At 38.4% G+C, this 17,824-nt stretch overlaps 1 protein-coding gene across 1 annotated transcript in view; it reads left to right on the top strand.

The window, feature by feature from the left end:
- The window catches only part of Rsu1 (Ras suppressor protein 1), a 165,605-nt gene that overhangs the window by 39,392 nt on the left and 108,389 nt on the right, over positions 1-17,824 (top strand). The window contains exons 5-7 of the mRNA XM_069990435.1: positions 2,617-2,735; positions 4,662-4,744; positions 5,026-5,140. Coding sequence (XP_069846536.1) covers positions 2,617-2,735; positions 4,662-4,744; positions 5,026-5,140 — 317 coding nt within the window. The remainder of the gene's footprint in view (positions 1-2,616; positions 2,736-4,661; positions 4,745-5,025; positions 5,141-17,824) is intronic.

Here is a 17,824-nt window from a genome sequence, read left to right as displayed (position 1 = left end):
TCCATGAGATGACTCTTGCTTCATGCATTTTTTACTAGGAGTTTGGTTCAGCCTTTTTTTTTTTTGTATAGTTTACCAGTTTTCTATTGCGGCCTAACCAATGACCTCAACTGTATTTATAGTGAAAGTGATAGCAATATACTTAAAAAAACCTTATTATTAAGTAGTTGTACAAAGAGGTTACAATTCCATACATTTTTATATTGAAACTCTCTGGCAAGGTCCCAGAATATTCTTTTCCTATTGTGTGAGAGCAAGCAGGGAGAGGAGGGAATGACCTCAGCAAATGGGAGAGTTTTTGCTTTGCTGACTAGAGTATTATATCCCTATTTAGAAAAGCAGAAGAGAAAGCATCTACATGGTTGTCTTAGTTTGGAAGTTTATCAAAGTCTTATGTTTAAATTGATATGTAAGAAGGTAAAATTACATATTGACATATATTCATCCTGTCAGTTTGTTCATTTATTAATGTAATAGATCTATTTCATTTGGTTTGGGATAAGAAAGGCAAGGCATTAGCTATTATGGTCGTCATCATTGTGTTGGTAGAGACCAAAAGTGGAAAAGTTAGGGTGAAGGCCTTAAGCATGGGGCCATAAAAGGAAAAGAAAAAGAAAAAGTAACAAGACAGTAATGGATGGCATGGGATGACACCTGGATTTTCATGTTGGGCAGCTAAAATAGAAACGTGAAGCCAAGTTTGGGACGAGGATAATAAGCTCAGGGTTTGCTCAGTTGGGAAGTGAAGTGTTGAGGACAAATGTAAACTTGTGAAACGTATTAGTTTCCTTCCTGATCTTCATTGCAGTGGTTTGCATTTTGGCTGTCAGGGCTTTATTGATTAGGGAAAGCTTCTTGTATTTAATTATGTAGACTCGTAACTGGAGTTGTCAAAGTTTGAACCCAATTTTGAGCTCTTTGGGAAAAGAATTAAAATGAGCTTCAATAAAGGCATTTCTGTCCTCGAATGCCATAAGGAATTATACATGGACACAAAGGCAAGTCAAGGTGAGGCCAGTTGTGAGGTGGGTTCCTTCAAGAGTCAGCATAAAAAGAAAGCAGAGGAGTTAAGCCACACGTATTCCCATTCCAAAAGGTATACACAGCCAGAGTGTGTTTCTAAGTACATGGAGTATTCAATGTTGAGTCTGATGACCTAGAAGAATTTTAGGTCATCTGCATAAACAAAAGAAAGTTTTGTTATGTTCATAATTCTTAAGATATAGTTCATGCCATAAAGGTATTTTCCAAATGTTGGGACATCAACAATTTTCAGAATAATTTTCTCTGTAGAGTACCATGCCCTACTCTTTGGATCTACCTTTCAACCAAACTTATTGCTAGTGTTCACCATGTGAACACTTACTGAAAAAAATGAAATACATAGCTTAATGGAGAATCCTGGGTAGTATGAGCCCTTATGAGTTTCACCATGACTGCTCAGGGAGTGAAGTCTGCTGTGAAATCTACCTGGGACTTTTTCTAGCCAAGAGATGGAAGTCTACTACCTTCTGCTATAGGTCACATCTTGAGAGACCTGATTAGTTGATTGGTCATGTCTTGTGAGCCTGATTGGTTGATTGGTAGGAGTGGACAGAATTGTTTGTTAGAGGAATTAATGACTAGAATTTTTTGTTGTTGTTGTTTTTTGTTTTTTACTGTCATGGTCTCCTACTCTCCAATATCTGTCAACTTATTATTTTTTTCTATGGAAAATAGCCATTGAAGTGCATTAGAAAATATGACAATTAAAGAGGGTTTTTTTGTTCAAATATTTTACAAACATAGAGAATCTCTCACTAAAACTCTTGGAGTGAGTAAGACATACTACATGATCTCATTTATATGGGGGGGGTGTAAATAAACTAAGCTCACAGAAGTAGAGAAAAGTGGCCAGGTGGGTGGAGGAGTGGGAGATGTAATTTAAAAAGATGCAAAATTCCAGTTAGACAAGAGCGAGTCATAGCTCTCTTAGAAATCATGGTGACTACAGTTAGTAGCGAGATATAGTACATTTGAAACTTGCTAAGACAGTAGATTTTTAAAAATTATCTAACTGCAGAAAAAAGTGAATTTATATACATGCTGTACAGCTCAATTTAAATGTTATACATTGCATATGTCTATTGAAACATTCTAAGAAGTCAAGTGCCAGTTGCCCAAGCTTGTGATCCCAGCTTCTCTGGAGGCTGATATCTGAGGATTGTAGTTTCAAACCAGCTTGATCAGGACAGTCTATTAGACTTTTACCTCCAGGTAATCACCCAAATAAAGCCAAAAGTGGAACTGTGGCTCAACCTAGCCTTGAACTGTGAAGCTAATCGTAAAGCATCCAGGCCCTGAATTCAAGCCCCAGAACTGGCGCACGCGCGCGCGCGCACACACACACACACACACACACACACACACACTCATGCTATAGATACACTTTTAGTCTATATAATTTTTACTTGTTGAAGAAATAAACAAATGAGTAAAATAACATAAAGCAAATGTGGAATCACAGCTCTCTTAGGCTCTCTGCCTGTCAAATAGTATTTAGGGTGAACACTCAGAATTCTGTATTAACTCCTTTTGTGTGATGACTTGTGTATGGCTTCTGTCTTCCCCCAATAGCATGAACAGGCTGAACACCCTGCCTCGAGGATTTGGCTCTCTTCCAGCTCTTGAGGTCCTGGATTTGACTTACAACAACTTGAATGAACAATCTCTCCCTGGAAACTTCTTCTACCTTAGTAAGAAACTGCTTAATTGTATAAATCTCCTTCACATGCTACTTTGAGTTCTCATAGAAAGAAATTTATTTGCCAGGGCCCAAACTCTTTAAGAGAAATTATTAGGCATTTATATTTTGTTCTTCATAGATTCCTTTTGAATATTCCTTCATAGCTCAGCAGTATTTATACTTGATATATAGTTTTCTGACACTGCTGGGCAGAAGTGGTCTTAGTAATGTCATATTAACTTTCTAAGAGAGGTTTTCTTCCCAAATGAGGTAAAAATCTCACCTTTAGCTAAGAAACTTGATTTTTTTTTTATTTTTTAAAGGAGTATGCCAAAGAAAAGCAAGAAAAAAGAAATCATTCTCTCCATTAATAAGTTGCCAACAGGATTTTAAGTAATTCCAGCCAGAATTTGTGTTTTAAGCCTTTAAGAAAGTGCACTTATTGATGTGGTCATTTTGTCCAGTATATAGACAAACATTAAGAAATTGTTAGTCCTAGATGCATATTTTCATATGCAAATAAGCCTCTGGCAGCAGGTACTTCTAAATATTAGGAAAAACTGCTTTCTGAGAACTCTGAAATGTTCATGAAAAGGTTACGTCCCTGAAATGAATATTCTGCTTCTCCAAACAGTGATTTCTGTGGCATTCAGGAAGTATGAATATTCTGAGCTAACCTCTATAATCTTATTTTTTAGCCTATGTACACTGCCTTTTCTAGACTTTCTCAAATACCTGAAAGTAACTCTAATGATTTTTTTGGGGGGGGGTTGCTATATGTATTAGCTTATAGTTTTATTGAAATTTAAAATATAGGAATGAAATTAAATACTTGTAATTTAAAAAACTACACAACTATTTATAGTCCCCTGTCTTTTTGTTTATTTCTGAAATACTAGGTTTTAGAATTCATTTTTATTGTAACCCCTCTGTACGGTATTTTCACAATAAAATAAAGTTAAAAAAATAAAATTTATTTTTACATTTTTTATTCACATTAACTAGCATTATAAGAGAGGTTCATTTGTACACGTCCACATATGTGTATGATATTCCTTGATCAGACTTACCTCCTCTTCCAGTGCCTCTCATCTCGTCTCCTTTCCCCAAGCAATCTCCATAAGCTTCACTGTTCTACACATGCAGGACTGGGGTTTGAACTCAAGGCTTTGTACTTTCTAGGCAAGTGTTCTGCACTTGAGCCACACTCCAGTCCTAATCTCCCACCTTTTGTTGTTGTTCAGGACAAATAATTTTTGCTTCAGGAGTATGGCTTCCCTCCTGCATGTTGAATAGTGGAAACAAAGGAATTCCTGGTATTCTGTTTAATTTTGGCTTTACTCTCTTAACTCTACTGTTTTCTCCCCTTTGTCTTCATATCACGTTGGTCATGACGGCTTGTAGAAGTAAGTAACAGTACGTAGGGTGATTAGGAGAGTGATGGACTGTGCTTATGGCTTCCATCACTGACAAACCCTCAAAATATTTATTTATTTTGAGCATCGTTGTGTTTTGAGCATTGCTTCTGCTTCTAGGAAAGGGCCCTTTTGTTCAATGGATTGATGTCAACGTCACAGCGGCTCTGTGTTGTTTTAGTCTGGATGCCAAAAGTCATGAATATGAACTGGAAGTAATCGAGAAAAATAGCTGTCTTTTCTGAAAACACATCACAACTGTGCCAAAAAAATGCCGGTGGGCACCCTTGCTAATTGTGTCAGTCCTCTTGGATAAAGATGTTTTCCTTGGACACACCAGCCACACAATCAGCCAGTAAATCTAAGTTTGACCTGCTTGTTATTATAGTAAGCCCCAGGTATGTCACCGATTTCTCGCCAGGTCCAGGTTATTTATCAATGCTGACTCTTTCGTATTGATCAGACCTCAAAACGGTTGGGTTCTGTGCCACTCTGTTTATATATTGCTGTTTAATTTGCAGCCACCCTGCGTGCACTCTATCTAAGTGACAACGATTTTGAAATCCTGCCTCCAGATATCGGGAAGCTCACGAAGTTGCAGATAGTAAGTAATTTATCTAAATTCTTAGAAAATCAATTCACTCCTGCAGCCCCTGTAGGAGTCGAATCAAGTCAATTTGAGCAGGAGTAAGGTTTGTTTTGCAAGAATGAACCACTACTCTTGATCCTGTTTCTTGTTTAGCCGGAGACACTCGTAAAATAAATTGTAGAGATTGTGCCTCAGAGAGAGAAAGGGCAGAAGAGAGGATGGGGGCAAGTGGATCCCGTTGAGCACCTCTTTAGGAGAAAATTGTTTTTGACAAGTCCTTGTTTTCTTATCCTTAGCTCAGCCTTCGGGATAACGACCTAATCTCACTGCCAAAGGAAATCGGGGAGCTGACCCAGCTTAAAGAGCTCCACATTCAGGGGAACCGCCTGACAGTTCTACCCCCAGAATTAGGTACAGTACTGGCAAATGATCTCAGTTCTGGGTTTTATTAGTATTCATTTTTCCCAGTGCAACAACTCTGGGCAGCAAATACTGTCTTCCCAGGCACTGAACTCTTGATTGTTCTGAAAAGCATTGGCTAGAGTCCCGCTGTTAAGGATTTGCGCCATCCTGATTGTATGTTCTGCAGCTCTAGTGTACAGCATCCTAGAAAAGGCTGGGGAAGCAGGGCCCCTCCCTGCAGGAAGTAGTGAGAAAACAAGAGATTAGTAGTCATGATCTTATCTATGGGGTTCATTGGATTCCTCCATTCCCATTCCTCTTGCCTCTCTGCCTCTCTGCCTCCTATGCTGGTCCTACCTCAGGCTTCTGAGAGCTGGGATTGCAGCCGTGTACCACCATGCTTGGTTGCTTTCTGAGTTCTGATTAGATTGTTAATAACTTACATAAGAGCATCATTCTATATTAACCTGTATATATACACACACATATATACATATATATATATATATATATATATATATAATTTTTTGCCTCCCCTTTCCCCTCTGAAAGTTTTACTAACTAGTTTTTGTGACAAATATTTGAAATTGTCTTTTTGAGTCATGAACTCAGTTCTCTCCTACAGGGAGAATTGTTCCAGCAAGTTCTTGCTGGAAATTCTTCCATCCTGTTGCTGGTGGCTGACCCTCAGTTCCCTGTGTGGCCAAGAACGTGGTTCTGGTAGATGTCGCTCCTCCCGCCCACAGAGAGTCTTCCCACCAGTAATTCCGTTGCTGAGTTGGGGATCCCCTACCTCACAAGGCTCATGAAGTCATTTAGCTGTTCCCCTGCCTCTCTGCCCTCGAATCCTTGGAACCCATGCTATTTGCACAAACTGCTCTTGTTTGCTTTTCTGCAACAAAATACTATAATGTAACCACATTGCATTGAACGCACATGTCCTTGAGAAAGCAGTTCTTCAAATGCATCTGATGCTTTGGTGCTTTTGAAAAAGCCAGCCGTGATCAACCCTGTGTGCAGGGTTATTTCTGTCCTGTTCCTTGTTATATCCTCAGGACCTACTGCATGTCCGGCAGGTAATAGAGGCTCAAAGAAAAGTTACTGAGTGAGTTGATGAAGTGAATATGTGTGGTAAGGTGCCAGGAAGGCCAAGGCCAATGTTTGCCTTCTGCCTAGAGCTACTCTATCTGGTACAGAAGTCATCAAGCACAGTGTCCATGGTCCATAGTCTCCTGTGACTCACGCTTGTCCTGGAGGACAGCATTCTCATTGGCGTGGGGTTTTGGGAAGCAATAGTCTGTAAGAGAAGCAGTCACCCCAATTCATGGTATGAATGAAAGTTTTTACCTCCGTTTTTTTTCTTCTATATCCTGTAGCTTGGTTGTTGGGATCAGAAGTCCAGAGAATTTTTTTTTTAACTCTAGTTTCTAGATAAAAGAGAAAACATGTAGCATTTCTGTTTCTGCATCTGGCTTATTACACTTAATAGGATACTGTCAAGTTCCATCCATTTTCCTGCATATGACATAATTTAGTCCTTCTTTATGACTAAGTAATGCACCATTGTGTCTATATACTCCATTTTCTTTACACGGACATGGATCGTTAGCTAGTTTCCTATCTTAACGATTGTAAATAGTTCTGAGTAAACCTGGTTTGCAGATATCTTCTGTTATATGCTGACTTATGCTTCTTCAGGTATTTCCTCATGAGTAGGGTAGCAAGATCTTATATACTAGTTCTATTTTTAGCTGGGTTTTTTTTTTTGAGAATCTTCCATACTAATTTCCATAGTGTTTGTACTAGTTTACATTTCTAGTATGTACAAGGGTTCCTTTTTCCTGTATCCTCTCCAGCATTCATTGTTTGTTTCCTGATGTTTGCTCTTCTGACTGCAAAGGCCTGCATTTGAAGAAGAGGAAGGAATATGTTTTACCATATCCTCTCTCAGGAAGGGGAAGCAGCCCCAGAATTAATGGCACGAGGGAGAAGAAGGGTCACATCTATGCAGCTCTGTTTCACTTTGCTGTTCTCCCACTCCAAAATTGTTTTGTGAATGATGTTTTGTATGTTTTTGCACAGCTCTTTTTCCTAAGTGTTCTACATGGTTTCTGCATGGTTTTGGTGACTCCTGTCTGGCTCCATGGCTTCTAGAAATCCTAGAACCTTTCTCTGCATTGGTCACGAAGTATTTCCACTGGAAGAAAAAGTTGCATTCATTGCTCAGCCAGGTCTGAAGCAAAGGAAGGCGTTGTAGATGCCAGAACTCTCTCTGCTTCAACCTATGCTGATGTATATTTTGCTTCACATATCTGGGGGGAGCTAGCTTAATGCTGGTAACAGGATAAAAATGGATGGTACAAGCAGGAGGGCAAAGGGAGAGGGTGAAGGAGGATAAAGAGAGCCAAAACACTGCTTTTATTTATTTAGTTTTGTTGGTTGTAGGGCTTGAACTTAGGGCCTAGGTGCTGTCTATGAGCCTCTTTATGCTCAAGGCTGGTGCTCTACCACTTGAACCACAGCACCACTTCCAGTTTTTTGGTGGTTAATTGGAGATAAGAGTTACAGGGAGTTTTTTGCCCAGACTGGCTTGGAACTGCAATCCTCAGATCTCAGCCTCCAGGGCAGCTAGGATTACAGCTAGGTTTATACCCAGCCAACATACCACTTTAATTTTTCCCTTCCCCTTATTTTTATCACTTGTTTACACAGTGGTCATTTACTTCAAGTTAAAACAAAGGCAATCTCCCAAGTTTTCCTTATGTTGTTATAAATTAAAGGCATTGCATATCCAAAAGTGAAGTCTGTTCTAGAACTAGGCAAACTTGCTCATTGTCCCATGAAAACATCATAACTTTTTCTTTGAGAAAAGAGGTAATGACAGTTATCAATCTGCTCTAGAGTAATCAGGGAACATAGTAAATAAGCCAACACGTTCGTTGTTCTTCAGTCTGGGTAATTTCCGGGGGTAACTCAAGGCAGCTTTATATTGCTATCTGAATTGGTATTCTCTGTCCAAATCCTGCTAGTTAAATGGAAAGAAGAGGGGACTCCTGCTCTGTCCAGTTCCCTTGAGAAATAGTGCTACTGCAGTTGTTATTTTCTGCTTTTCTTCATGTGATGAAGTCCAAGTGAGACAGTGTATCAGGTGACGCTGGCCTGACAAGGCTCAGTCAGTCTCTGTCTCTGCAGGTGGTGACGTGCAGTGCAGGTCTGAGTAACAGCTGGCCCTTTTCCTAGTTCACCAGAATCATCCTCTCACTGTTTAATATTCCTAATCAAATCCGGTCAATTGAAATGGTAGAGTTCACATCCCAAGGTCATAGTGAGTTTTATATAATTTGATTTTTTTTTTTTTGCTTCTTATCTATTTTTATTTTCTCGGACCAGATCTCACTACGTACTCGACTAGTCTTCAGCTTACCTATGAAGCCTTTTGCTGGCCTCGAACTCACAATCCCCCTCCCTCCACTTCCTAGTCCCTGGTAAAGAGTAATTTCGAACCTAGGAAAGTATGACAGTATAATTCGTCTGTTCTTCACTGAATACTTTGGGGGAGATTTAGTTTGTGGAAGGGTGTCGTGGGGGTGGTCTAGATGGAGGTTAAAATCGTGTGCTAAGCAGAGCTTGTTCCACACGCCCTTGTAGAAAATGTGCAGGATGTCAGGGGAGACGTTGATGGCAGTTCTGCTAGTCTGGTCCACTCACCCACATCCCACACGCTTTCTCCTGCCCCACCCACTGCCACTCTTGGGATCGTGTTCACTCTGACATTTGCCAATCCTGTTTAACTATCTGGACTCCATCTTCTAAGGAAGGCGGTGCCTTTCATTGAGGAAGCATTGGCTCCACAGGGGGCTGCACCCCGCTGACTCCTGCTCTTAACTCTGTTAGCATCACTTTTAGCAGTTCTCTTCTCTGGGTCCTGTAGAGAGGCTGGGGACTGATCCTGGCCCTGATGCATTGGCAGAAGCCTGCGGGAGAAGCCCCGAGAGACACGGGCATGGTGGAAGAGCCTGGCAGGTTTCTGAGATGAGCAAGGAAGACGGACTAGAGAGAGATCCCTAAGCCCTGATGTGTATGTTGATGTCATTTCTCGGTGAAGTATTTTCTTACTTCCTTCTCTTGTTTTCATTTTTCGTTGGGGAGCCAAAGAAACTAAAAGAATGTAAAAGATAACGGCTATTTTTTAAATTGAATACATAAACTGTCTCATTAGGCATTTGTTCATTCATTTTATTTAGTGCTGCTACTGTGGCTTGAATTCAGGACTTCATATTTGCTAGGTCCTTTTTCTCAAGGCTGGTACTCTTCCAATTGAGCCACACCTCCACTTCTGGGGTTTTGCTGGTTACTTAAGAGATGAGTCTCTTAGATTTGTCTGCCTGGATTGGTTTTGGACCACAATCCTCATATCTCACCTTCTGAATCGTTAGGATTACAGGTATGAGCCACCAGCACCTGCCCCCTTAGGCATTTTATAGGGCATTTATTTGAACTTCCAACAGTCCTGACAAGTTGGGACCTTCCTCCCCTTGCTTAGAACACAAAGGAGTTAGACCAGCAGCCTGAATATTTTTTTGTCCTTTTTAGTTTGGAATAATTCATAAACTGTTAACTATACCATTTATCCATGTACAAAACAGAATGTGTCACTTGATCATTCAGGTGGTTGAGGCTACTGTTAAATTAGATAGAACTATGTAATCACTTCAATGATTATACAAGATATCAGTTTACAAAATCATCTTTTATACTTAATCCTCCAACTTTGAATTTTGACTTGCATTATGTCACCTGCTTTGTTTTGTTTTGTTTTGTTTTTTTACACTTTATTTCTGTGGTAGTATTTCTTTAGCCTTAACTTCACAACTAACCACTCTCCCATCTTTTGATTCCCATGTCTTATTTAATAATCGGAACATGATTTCTTCAAGTCTCCTGCACGATATTTTTGAACAAGTTCTGCTTTGTATATTTTATTTCAGGGAATCACTAGCCTCAGAAAATGCTTTAAGCATGGAGGTTTTAAAGGTGCTTTAGTGAGTTACATTTCCACCTGGTGAGTTATTACCTTAAAAGTGGGGGGAAGTTGCAATGTATAAAGCACTTCCATTCATAGTATAAATTTCGGGGAGCTCAGTGTCAGCTGCAGTGTGATTGAACACACGCATCAATTTGTGTTAGTGCCAGCCGCTAAGGCACGCCACTGTTTACAGTGGACATCCCGTGATTTAACAGGGCATTAAATGGGCTCCTGACCTGGGAGAGATTTCAGCAATGCTTAGATTCCAGGTTCAATGTCTGTTATTCTAAAGGCATGTTGTTGAACATAGTACTTGCCACCTGAATACATATACAACATTTTACGTTTATAGAGTACCTGTCACCTTTTGAAGGATCACCTGACTATTATGGGATATTCTAATTCCATATAAAAAAATAAATGCTACACTGAATCAGACTGTGTATGATCCAGTTGCTTTTTTTTTTTTTTTTCAAGCCGTGAAAGGGGTACAATTGGAGGAGGTCTATGTTGTCCATGCCAGAAACTACTATACTATGCCCAAGCAAGATCTATTTCCTCACAGATTGACTTCTTAAAAAATTTTGTTCATACCTGGGTGCCAGTGGCTAACACCTGTAATCTTAGCTACTGAGGAGGCTGAGATCTGAGGATTGCGATTCAAAGCTAACCTGGGCAGGAAGGTCCATGAGACTTTTGGTAGAGTGCTCACCTTGAATTGAAGAGCTCAGGGACCGCTGCCCAGGCCTAGAGATCAAGCCCCAAACCAACAAAAAATGAAATAAAATAAGTTTGCTCATTATGATCTTTCCAGAATAGTTTTTAGTTACCAAGGCTTTCTACTGCATGAGAACACCCAGCTGTGCTATTTGTTCTTGTGTCAAGTCGTAGGCACGAGACTGTTTTCTCATGTTAGTAAAGACTCCTGAACTTGCTCCTACTTTGCATCTGTTAAATGATTTGAACAGGCCTCATTAATACCTCTGTGGCCTTTTATAGTTCCTGTTTAGGAAAAACAGCCCTTCTGTTGTCCAACCCTATCTGTTCCCCTATCACTTCTATATAGAACGTATTTCTATTACCTGCTGGGTTTTGAGGACAGTGATCAATAAAACAGACTTAATTCTTTCCAGCAAGAAGAAGAAATACTTTTTTTTTTTTATTTGTTGGGCATCATGTGGGTTTAAAAAAATATTTCCCTTTTTCTATGTCTCCACTTTTGATTTACAAATATTTAAAAATGTTTCCACTTTTTTTCCTGAGAGGTACTTGTCTGGAGTTTTTTTTTTTTTTTTTAGAAGTTTTATCAAGAATTTCATAGTTAAAATAGGAAGAAATAGAAAGAAATAGAAAAAGAGAAAGGCTTCCTGTTTCTCTTGCAGGAATATTCTGATTTTACAAAATTTTGTATGTTTTCTTCTTTAAATGTTTGAAATAACTCATCAATTGAAGCCATTTGAGTCTTATGTTTGTGGTAAAGTTTTAAAAATTGGATTTCAGAGATTTAGGGCTCTTCAGATTTCTTTATTTCTAGAGTGAGAAGACCTTTGGTTGGTTTAAGTTGTTCTGTTGTAATGGTAATGACAACCTCTGTTGTTATTCAGGATAGTGGTCATTTGCGTTTTCTTGTTTTTCTCTTGTTGACCCTCCAGTTAGGAATTTTTCCATTTTATTACACTGCAGAGAACTAGTATTGTAATTTCATTGAGTTTCTCAGTTTATTATTTTATTGGTTTCCTTTTCTCTGACTCTTCTGGAGTACATACTTCTCTTTTTGAGCTTGACTTTTTGAGCTGCTTGATGTGAAAGCTTAGATCACTGAGTTTCAGTCACTCTTGTTTTTTTTTTTTTTTGGGTCCGGTCGTGGGGCTTGAACTCTGGGCCTGGGCGCTGTCCCTCAGCGCTTCAGCTCAAGGCTAGCGCTCTACCACTTGAGCCACAGCGCCACTTCCAGATTTTTTTTTTCTTTTTGCTTATGTGGTGCTGAGGAATCGAACCCAGGACCTCATGCATGCAAGGCAAGTGCTCTACCACTGAGCCACCTTCCCAGCCCTCACTCTTGTTTTTTAGCGTTTCTGTAAGTATATGGTCTCCTTAGTTCTTGCCTTAGCTGTGTACTTTTATTAGCTTTCAATTTAAAATGTTTGCTGATTTCTCTTTTAGTTCCTTCTTTGGCTTTTTGGTTATTTAGAAATTAAGAAGTTTTTTGGTATACTTCTATTTTGTTTTTGCTTCAGTCTACATATTTCAGAATTTTGGGAATCTTTTTGCTACTGATTTCTAACTTACATTGTGATCAGCATTTACATGGTCTTAATCCTTTAAAACACATTGTCTTATTTCACAGCCTAACATATTGTCTGTGTTGGTCAATGTTTATGTTTGCCTTTGAAAAGACTAATCTACCTGCATCCCACTAATGGGAGGGCAAATGATTGGAACTTAATGGTTGGAACTTCTGATCATACTGAGTTTTTTTCTTATATCTTATCTTTCACATCAGTTAAGAAAGAAATAGTTTGCATTTAATACCGTGTTTATTATTTCTGGTGCTCTTTATTCTTTGCTGCAGATTCCATCTGGTATCATTTGCTTTCATACTGAGGAATTCCTTAAAATACAGGCCTTTTGGAACACAAATTCAGCTTTTCTTAATCTGAAATCTCTTTATTTTTGCCTTCATTGTTTGGGAGAATTTTCCTGGATATAAAAGTCTATTTTGACAGCGAGGGTAGATTATTTTTCCTTCCCAGCACTTTCAAGGTGCCCTGTTGTCCTGGGTGTAACTTGTATTGTTATCTTCTCATTGTTGTCTGTGTGTAATGTGCAGCCTTTCGATGACCTTTAAGATCTTTTCTCTTAGTCTTGGAACTCTTAACTTATGTTAGGTCGTTGGATATCACTTTTCTTTTTATTGTGTGTTTTTTTCCCTAGCACTTTCCCTTTTCTTTTTGCTTCAGTTCACTTACTTTATTTTATTCAGTCTTTTAAGTTTACTGATTTTTTTTTAGTACATCTAATTCTGTGATGTGCTGATTGAGTAAACATTTCAGATCTTGAATTTTTCAATTTTGAGTAAATCCAGATAGGTCTTCTTATAATGTAATTTTTATTAATAGTTTCTATTTAGTTCTAGTTGTATATATGCATTCCTTTAAGTCCTTGCATGTTTTTCTATTTTATTTCATGTATTGTCTAAGTAGTTGTACAGAAAGTTGCTATTCAGCATAGGTTGCTATTTAGCACAGCAGTTTATGAATTTAGTGCATGTCAAACACCATCTCCTAATGAATCCTCCCCTGCCTCCCTCCAACCCCCCCCCATCCTTCACTTTTCTTAATTTTATAGAATATGCATTGGATTTTTTTAAAAACTGCATTTCTCCACCTTTCTTCCTCGCACTTTTATTTTTCTTGCCAGTGCTGGGGCTCAAACTCTGGGCCTGCGCACTGTCCCTGAGCACCTTTTTGCTGAAGGCTAGTGCTCTACCACTTGAACCACAGCACTTCTTCCAGCTTTTTCTGTGATTAATTAGTGATAAGAGTCTCATGTGCTTCCCTGCCCAGGCTGGCTTCAAACCTTGATCCTGAGCTCTCAGCCTCCTGAGTATCTAGGATCGCAAGTGTAAGCTACTGTCGCTGGATCCCTTGCATATTTTTAAATAGCTTCTTAAAAAACCATTTTTGTCCAGTAACGTAATTGTTATTCCTTTTTTTTTTTTTTCTTTTGGTCTTGTTCATAAGTCACCTTTTCCTGTTTCTCTCCATTTCTAGTAGCTTATCCCTTCAGTGGTATGTTCAACTGGCCAGGTTTCAGAGCAGACATAGAAGAATGTATGGACTTCACCTTCCTTAACACATACGTTCTTAAAGGCCAGTTCCATGCTTTTAACTCTCTAGATCATTGTTTGTTTTTAAGTCATCTCTCACTTTTTCTGTTATAGCTGAGATCAACTACATTAATTTGCTAGAGCTGATGTGCTAAGATAATTTGAGCAGGGTGGAATAATTATTTTTGTGGAATTGTGAATGCTGAACGTCCTATATGAAGGACCAGTACCTTCTGAAGGTTGTGAGTAAGTACTTGCTCCATGCCATGTTGATGGCTCGATTTCTCTGTGTCTACACACTGTCTTTCATTTCTGTAGGTGTCTTATTTCCAAATTTCATCCTCTTCTTTGTATACCAGCCACACTGGATTGGGGCTCACCTATACCAAGGCAGTTTAAACAAATTATATCTGTGAAGTCTCTATCTCAAAACATACTTATGTTCTGATATTTGGAGGTTAGGACTTAACATGAATTTGAAGGAGGCAGGAGGAACATAATCAGCCTATTGCACCAACCACTTCTCATATCATTTTGTTTATAACATTTTATTCAGAAGCTTTCATGTCAAATTTCATATCCCTTGATATTGTTTCCTTATTCACATGCATATTTAAATCTCTACTCCTTTTTAATATTACAGCTGAATTTTTTTAAACCATCATTGTGAGACTTCAAGACTCATCAGTTCTTTTGTGAAACCTGTAGAGTTACTTCCCCCAAAGTATATATTTTTACATCTGAAGCTTTACACATAATTTGGGGAATTTTAATATGCCCCATAATTTATCCATGGACCCTTTAGTATAAGGACTCCTACCCTCTAGCATTTCTTGTTTTACTCGTTGATTTTTAGATTCTATTAGTGACAGGCATGGGTGTCATTAATGTGTATCTCTTAGATTTTTCTTCTAGGTTACATGCAAATGAAGAATAGCTACTAAGTCTAGAATACATGAAAGGGTAATACATACAACTTAAGCTACAGCAGGGAAAATAAATCCATCACTCATTTGGCCATTGTCTTCTGAACTCTAGTTCATAGGGTCTAGTGGTAGATGGTCATATATTTAATCTTAAAGAGGTGAGTTTTTTTTTTTTTGCCTTGCATTTAAAAGGTTATATGCTACAATGTGAGACAAATAAATCGACACTTTACTACAACAATGTTGTAGTCGTTACATAAATTGCCAGTGAAACACTAAATCTGTCACTTTGTGTGTTCTGACCATTTAGCAATTGGAATTGTGTTAGCAAATAAAGCTGACTAGAAACCAAAGAAGCAAATATAGTGGCAGATGCAATTAGCAAGATCAATGGTTAGTGTTAAAGGTTCATTGTTTGGTCATTTCGGTTGACCAAGTGAAAGCAATTGCTATCCAAAGACTTGGCAAGCTGTAATTTGCTCTGAAGGAATGCAGAAGTGTGGTGCCCAACTTCGACAGCATGGAGAATATTGTTCCTCAACTTTGTGTGTTGCAGGACAGTGACTAAAACATCTGGTTTGGTCTTTTCATTCATACTTTTAATCAACATTCCAGAATTTTAGCTAACCCACTATGCTTTTTTGTTTATTTGCTACTTTAGATATTCACTTGTTTCATTAATAAATATTCTCTGACCTATTTGTGTCCTTCTTAATAGTTCTTTGACTCTTTGTTTATTGTAAATGACCTTCTTGTGACTATCAGGTTTCTGACCATTGGGTCAAAACCTTAAGAATAAATACAACAAACTACTGCAAACACCACTCCGAATAACATCAAGTTTTCTGTTCTAATGTGATTTTCTACATTTACATTTCAGAGCTATAAATCCATCAGTTTTTGTCTAAATTAGAAAAGTCATAAATTATCCATAATAATGATGGTGGTGATATTGTTAGCCTCTTAAACTTCAGTTCTTATCTCACGAATATAATATGTGATCTTAAAAGATATATTCCTCTAAGGTGGATTTATTCCTCTTTCCCAGTTTTTTGGATGAAGAAATGAGTTCAGAGTGGATGTTTCAAGATCACAGAGTGAACCCTCCCCGCTCCTCCCCTTAGTTTAAATCATCACTTCTACAGAAGTAATTCAGTGGTAACTTCACCAAATAAGTTAGGAATCTATTAAGCACTTATTATATTTATATTATTCCAAATCCTTGTAAGCCTGTGGAAGGCACAGATATTCTAACATATATCTATTTTTTATTATTTAAGTAGTTATGCAAGGGAGGTGTCACTTAACAAAGCAGTATATCTTTATATACTGTATCTTTATCTATTTTTTATTTTTTTTGGTCCAGTTGTGGAGCCTGAACTCTGGGCCTGGGCACTGTCCCTCAGCTCTTCAGTTCAAGGCTAGTGCCCTACCACTTGAGCCACAGCACCACTTCCGGCTTTTTTCTTTTTGCTTATGTGGTGCTGAGGAATTGAACCCAGGGCCTCAGGCATGCAAGGCAAGCGCTCTACCACTGAGCCACCTTCCCAGCCCCATCTTTATCTATTTTTAAGACAGTCAATAATCTAACGAAACCTGAGGAATGGTTAAGAAGCTATTAAACACTATAAAGAAAGCAACTTGGGCAAAGACCTCACTGTACCTCAGTTTTAAGAGGTTTCCACTGATCTTTGCCTGTGTTTCTGTACAAGTATATAATAAAGTGAATAATTTAAACAACAGAAACTTATTTCCTAAAATGCAAGATTCTAGGAAGTTCAAAATCAAGGTGCTATCTAGTTTTGTTTCTGGTGAGGCCCATCTTCCTGGTTTCTACATTGACATCTTCTTGCTGAGTGCTCACATGGATGAGAAAGATGATCTCTTTCCTCTCTCTTCTCACTCGTGAGGGCTGCACTTGGTGACCAAATCATCTTCAAAGGTCCCACCTGGAAACCCAATGTCTTTTGGAATCAGAGCTAACCAACATACATTTTTGGAGGCAGGTGTAAACATTCCATCAATAGCAAGTTAAGATGAGACTAGAGATCAACCAAAAAAAGGAAAGGGAACGGGAATGCACTGACCTATTAAATTTCATGACTTCAACACAAATTGAGTTGATTATGAGGCTGTTATCCTCATCTCTTCTTGTACCTTCCTTCATCACTCATTAGAACATCCTCTGCCTTTCGGTCACTTGGGTATTTCATGGCAGGTTGAAAAGCTTGGAGGATCACACTTACAGAATCTGTTTATATCTTATTCCCTATTTTTCCAAGATAATAATCGTATTCCCTATTTTGCCAAATTGCTTGTCACATTATGTAATTATGGGACACCTAGGGAAGAGGATGAAAGCTATGAATTCTTTTAGAAAGATATAGTCCTGGAGCATGAATCAACTGGTAGAACAATTACCGAGCAATCTTGAGTCTTGAGTTCAAATCCCCTTCCCCCAAACCCTATGTACCTAAGGATAAAAATCCAATCTGAGGGGGCAAAAAAAAAATCTTGAGACCTCATTTTAGCCAATACAAAGCTGGTGGTTAAGTAATTACAAATGCTGTGGTTAAGTAAACTTGTGAATTATTCAATATAAAATGTCATGTTTAGAGAACACTATTAGACTTTATTAACCTTGCTCAATTGTATTGAAGACCAGTGGCAAAGCTACTTTTCATTCTCAATAGGAAAAATAAGCAAGAACAGATACATTACAAGAGATGATGGATGACCAAGGATCTAAAAGACTGGCCAACCTTGTGAGCGATCAATGAATTGCAGATTCAAACAAGTTACCACTTTTTAATATATCGATTACCAAAGATTTTAGAAAATAATAATGCAAAACGACAAGGGAGGGTTTGGTGAAATGGACATTTTTATTGCTGTTGGATTGTAAATTAGTG

The sequence above is a fragment of the Dipodomys merriami genome, unplaced genomic scaffold (assembly GCF_024711535.1).
Source record: "Dipodomys merriami isolate MVZ:Mamm:240054 unplaced genomic scaffold, mDipMer1.0.p SCAF_4, whole genome shotgun sequence".
NCBI lineage: Eukaryota > Metazoa > Chordata > Mammalia > Rodentia > Heteromyidae > Dipodomys > Dipodomys merriami.
This window is presented reverse-complemented; position numbering and strand designations above follow the sequence as displayed.